Source organism: Pinus tabuliformis, chromosome 7, assembly GCF_031772625.1.
Source record: "Pinus tabuliformis cultivar Carrire ecotype Pingquan chromosome 7, CPIR1, whole genome shotgun sequence".
Lineage (NCBI taxonomy): Eukaryota > Viridiplantae > Streptophyta > Pinopsida > Pinales > Pinaceae > Pinus > Pinus tabuliformis.
Window position 1 is genome coordinate 744,344,436 of NC_142293.1, and position 6,000 is coordinate 744,350,435.

At 35.6% G+C, this 6,000-nt stretch overlaps 1 protein-coding gene across 1 annotated transcript in view; it reads left to right on the top strand.

The window, feature by feature from the left end:
• LOC149249683 (uncharacterized) overlaps nt 1-5,613 on the top strand; it is a 42,351-nt gene extending 36,738 nt beyond the window's left edge. The window contains exons 5-6 of the mRNA XM_089453441.1: nt 5,393-5,458; nt 5,551-5,613. Of these exons, the coding sequence (XP_089309567.1) occupies nt 5,393-5,458; nt 5,551-5,613 (129 nt within the window). The remainder of the gene's footprint in view (nt 1-5,392; nt 5,459-5,550) is intronic.
• The last annotated feature ends 387 nt before the right edge of the window (nt 5,614-6,000 follow it).

The window sequence follows — 6,000 nt, forward strand, 5'->3', positions numbered from 1 at the left end:
CCTACTCCTAGGATATCCCAAGAAGCAGAAACAGATTTGACAGCATTAGGTAGTTGGTTTGGGGAGGAAAATTTTACTTATATAAGGCTTTTTGGTAGCCTTACTAAACCCCATGTCCTTCCCCTATATGTGACCGATAAACTATTAGCTCGGGAATTGGCTTATCAAATAATAGTAGATGGGACATCTAAAACCCTTGGAAATTCCAAGAAACAGGTATGGCCTATATTCCCTTTATGGTGCGACATTTCCACTCTTCATGATTACAAGCACGCAGAGAAGGAGACAGAAAAAATACAAATGTTGAAGCTTGCCACAATTCCTAACAGGAAATATGATCCAAGAAAGGTTGCCTATAATGTTTTTGACCAAGCCAAACTTGCCAAATTTGATCATGAAGATGATGACTTCGATGATCTATTTGCTTCAACTGAATCATTATTCCAAGTTAAAGCATTGGTTAGAATCAGATATCAAGATGAAGGGCTATAAATGTTTAATAGGCTTAGAGAAAAAAGGTTGCAAACTTTGCCTTTAGACTTTTTAGCCACAGCCCCTACAGTTCAGCCATCTAGTCAAGCTAAGAAAATAGTTACCGGTAAGACCTCCGATGTGGAAAAGGTCTCCGAAAAAGAAAAAGTGCCAGAACAGGAACAGGAACAGGGAAAAGATAGTCAACTCATGGATATAGATACTCATATTGATCCCAAACTACTTAAAGAATGGCAACAGTTCAATTCAATCATAAGCAATACTGAGAGCTTACAGGGATTTAGCATGCCTGAAGTGACAACTGGTCACAAGACAACAACTAATACAGTACCGATTGAAGGAACCAACGGCCCACCCATCACTCAAAAAGATATAGAGATAATTCTAGAAAACCCATCTGATGAAATCATTCTACATATAGAAGAAATACCACCTTTGGATGTCTTCTATAGCCCTAAGCATAGGGTTGTAGTAAAAAGACAAAGGAAAAAGAGAAAGCTTGATCAATCTTCTCTTTTACCTGCACAGATGGAAATAACTAATGTGGTATGGAGAGAGGAAGTCAATCCTTCCCAAGATCTTACAAAACTCCCTCAATATGCTAGGGCATACTCAATAGCTATTATGGATAAAGCATTGGAAGTGAGAAATTTACTTAAAGAAAAAGATCAGACAATTGTTTCATCGGAAGCACAGGTATCCGAAAGGCAACAGAGGATAGAACAGTTAGAACAGCAATTGGCAGCACAACAGCAATCAAACAACCAGTTAAATGAGCGATTGCTCAAGGAGAAGAAAAGAACATATCAAAGTGCAGTTCAGAAACAAAAGGAATTATCCCTAGCATTGGCCAAGCTGAAGACAATGAATGAACAGATGAGCAAAATAAAAGATGAACAAATCGCTCAACTGTCACAAAAAATAGAAAGATTCAAAGGTTTTCCTCAAGTAGCAGAGTTCAAATTAGAAGCTCTCCAGATCAATAAGGCATTAATTAATCAATTAAACTTGCTATGTCATAATATCTCTCTTGCTCAGCCCCTCTATGAAATTTCCTCATCAATGATCGATAAGTCAGTCGATGCAAGATAGAAATTGGAACAGGCCAATGAAACATTAATAGAGTTTCTTTCTTGGCAAGAAACCAAGGAAGGACAAGTTGCAAATCTGCCTCAAATTTTGGAATCATGTAAGGAAATTCTGTTTCTATAATGGCAATCTCAACTGATGAAAGCAGAAAGGGCAACTTCAAGATGTAGATCAGCGACTGGTAATTTGATTGAATTAACTAATGATACTCTTTATTTGTCTAATTTAATTTCAGAATGCACTCCAGGGAAACTGCCATCAACCAAAGCATTGGAGCAGACATGTAAACAGGAATTGGAAAAGAAGGAGAGATTGATCGCGGGCATCCAAAGTTTAACTTGGGACACCTTTTGGTTCTTCCTGGTTAAACCACATAGTCAAAAGGCAGCTATGAAATGTTTAACAAATGTAATCGGTTACATGATTCCTGAAATTAATGATGCTACGTATTCAGCCCAACTGCATTCATGCATGAGTCACACTCCAGAATTGCAACCAATGCTCGCCATATGCCATCTCAAGCCAAAGGATAGCTAGCCGAAACATTGAATCATTCTTACTGACTGCAAGCATGTCTATTTCGGGATATTTTCATGATTTGGTGATACCAACTCATAGCCTTTTTATTTTATAGTTAGTTAGTTTAGAAAGTATTTATAGACCCTTTCATGTTTTTGGAAGGGGTCCTCAATTTTTGTATCAAAACTTGGATCTAGATTTGCAGTATTGTGCTTCCGATATATATTTTTTATGAAGACTAGACCTATATTCTGAATTTTAATGAAGAATACTTTGATGAGATATGCACTATTGCTTTTTGTGAGAGTATTTATAAGTTGAAAGACGGGATCTGAATGCGATTGATATTGGAGGGGATTCAAATTACATATGGTACTATTATCTATGTCTTTGCTCCATTCTTTTATATCAATCAGCATTTATTCATTTTTGCTATCATTTGATGTATGTATGTGTTTTAACAACAGTTCTTTTACTTATCACTATTTAATGTTTAAGGGATGTTACTTCTTTAATCATATTTATGTCAATGGTATATGAAGAATAGTGTAATAATGTTTTAATTATTACTTTGTTCAATTATTTGAACAAAGTAATTATCATATGAATGAATGTTCTTGTTTATAAGCAGAGTCATCTATATGCTTACTTGTTAATAAGAACTATCAAAAGTTACACTGGAACAGAGATTTCCCGAGATAGATTAGTTATTTATATTTTTGTATTTTAGAATAAATCATCCATCATTACCATTAGATAATAGAAAATCAATCACTTATCCATCCTATTTACAAATCATTGGGAAACTGGTCCCATTATATCCAATCGGAGCCATCACACCAAACGAAAAAGGAGTTGCCTTTAAGGTCCGAACCGAGTGGTTATCCCCAATTTTGATGCAACGATTTTTGAGGCATCAAAATTTTTGGCACTAGAAGGAGGGCATGAACTATGAATGGCGAGCAAATCCAAACCTAAAATCCATTCTGAGAGTAAATCTCCCTCCACCTCACCTCCGACTTCTCCTTTGCATGCTGGAACTCCAGTTTTCAAGCGAGAAGAAGAGGAGACAACTACCACTGCTCAACCCCAAAATATCCTAGATAAATTAAGTATTGAATCTCCTGAAGTACAGTCTCTCATTCATAAACTTCAAGGATTCTCAATATCACCGCAAAAATATGAGGTATCTCAAGGTAGTGTGATTTCGCAATTCATTCCTTCTCACCCTCTCACCAGACTTCAAAGTGAAAAGCTTGGTATTGAACCTACTGAGTTACCTTTACCTAAAAGGAAAAGGGCAAGGAAAACAACTGAAGGATCTGATAGTGAAACTATCTCATCATCATCCTCCATTTCATCTTCTCCATTGCAAAGTCAACCATCCACTCCTCCATTACAAATTGTTGCTCAATAGGGAATTGGAACTTCAACATCAGCTTCGCAACTTTCTGGAACCTCAATATCTGCCCCTTCCCAACCATCTGGAACTTCATCGACATTATCATATATTAGTGGCTTGACAATGGCACAAAACCCATGGAGCAGTCCTGGTGCTATCACTATGCCTGCACCTTTGCACCCATTGCCAGCACATCTTGAAAAATGGTTTCCAAAATTTAATCCAGATGTAGGCATACCAGCAGGTGAACACATTAACAACTTTATGTTGTTAGTTAATCTAAAGGGAGTTACAGAGGAAGATGTGGTTGTTAAGCTTTTCCCTTATACCTTACAAGGATCAGTTGGGTCTTGGTATTTTTCTTTACCATCAGGATCCATTACCAGTTGGAATATTTTTCAAGAATAGTTCTTGACTAAATACGGTGATGACAAATCTGTAGCAACATTAATCAATGATCTTTCAAATCTTAGGACTGAGTGTAAAGAACCTATAAAAGAATTTAATTCTAGGTTTAATAAACTTTTGAATAAGATCCCAACTGCCTCTAAGCCTAGTGAACAAGTTAGAAGTGAATGGCATATAACAGCTTTACCTTCAAACATAGCTATCTTTGTGGATAGAGCTGGAAAACCTACTCTAGCATAAAATATGAAAGAGGCAATTGTTGTAGAAAAATGTATCACCGCCTTAGAAAAGAAAGCTGCTCTTGAAGACAGAAAATCTAAAAAGTCTTTTTTAAAGATGATTCAAAGAAGAAAATGGCTAAAGATCCATACAATATGGAAGGTCTCTAAAAAGTTCTCAAGGCTATGTCAAATGAAATTGTAGAAATTAAAAAGTAGGTAGTTGAAACTTCAACAAAAAGGCCATTTAGAAATTTTAAGAAACCTGAATAAAAGCCTCCAAATGTTATATCCAATGCAGACTTAGACCCTGAAAAAAATGAAGAAGATGAGACAATCTTATCATCTGAAGAAACTGAAGAAGAGGTAACTGTAGAATGTCATGGGATGTGGGACTTAATTTACATATAATAATATTTTTAAAATTGTTAGCATCTTTTGGGTGACATCTTCCTATATTTCCCAATGATTTAGTTAAGACTTTAGCATCTGATGTCATCCTTGCTTGAACCATCCATTATTATGGTTAGACTTGGAAGCAAAGGTCTAATAAATTACACTTATTTTCAAGTCCATAATATTCCACCCTCTATTTATCCTTTTTTCCAACACTATAGTTTCAATTGAAGAAATATTGATTCCATGACATTTGTTTGAATGAACTTCCACCAAGCTATTATTATCATATATAAAAGTGTCGAAATTCAAAACTTTTTTTTGTCCTTTTTTATAGTCATAACTATCACACAATACAAGTTCTTAAAAAATTTAAATCATTATTGAAGTCATAAAGATTTTGTAACATAAAAACAATATCACTAGCATAAAGATGAAAGATGATAAATATCCTTCACCACTACAACCATATTCCTCCCACCAACATTCTAACTTATCAATATAAATGTCAAAAAAAATATAAAAAAGCATAAACAACCCTATTTTACTTGATTTGTATATTACAATTAATGTATTCCAACCACTTATCACTTTTTAATATTCTTAAACTTTCAAAATAACTTTTCATATAACCTTACAGATTAACCCTCATTAAAAAAAATTAACTAAGACATACCACCTTTAAGTTTATCTATTTTTTATTTTCTTATACATTTAGAAGAATATCGTATATCCAAAAGTTGTCACATAAGACTCTTGAATAAAGTTGTCACATGAGACTCTTTGAATAAAGTATGACAATCTCACTTTGATAGCCCAAACCAAACCATTTACAATTTTATCTTACTTTATCCTTAAATGTATTTAGGTTACTTTAATGGACGATGGCGTTCGAATGAGAGGATTCTTTGCGCATGGAAAAGTTGGAATCATGGTGCCATACCTAAATATATCCATGGCCGTCAAACTATTTAGAGAGAGATGACATAAAACTGTTTGTGGATATATGACATCCACCTGCAATAGGCGCATCAGTGTTCCCTTGAAGTGATGCTCACGGCACCACTGGAGTTACCAGATTTGAGATAGAGTGACCCCACACTCACATGATCATCTAATGAAGGGTACCTTGCAGCTGTTCAACTAACTATTTGATGAAACGAAATGGATCGTTTCTTGCAGCTGTTCAACTAACCTCTCATGAGCGTATTGCATGGGAATGGGAAGGAGAATGACAAATTCCTCTGTGTCTCAGCTGTGGAGGCGAATTGCGTTTTTCACCGGGATGACAATCCTCACAATGTGGGCAAACTACGAAGCTACCGAGAGAGCAGTGAAATACGTGGTGGTGGTGAATACATCTACGGAAGAAGGGTTTGCAATGTTTCAGGGAAGGGATAAGGCTCTAATTCTTCTTCTAGCGATCTTACTTGATAATACTGAACAAGAGTGGGATGCTGGAGGGCTGGTAACAGC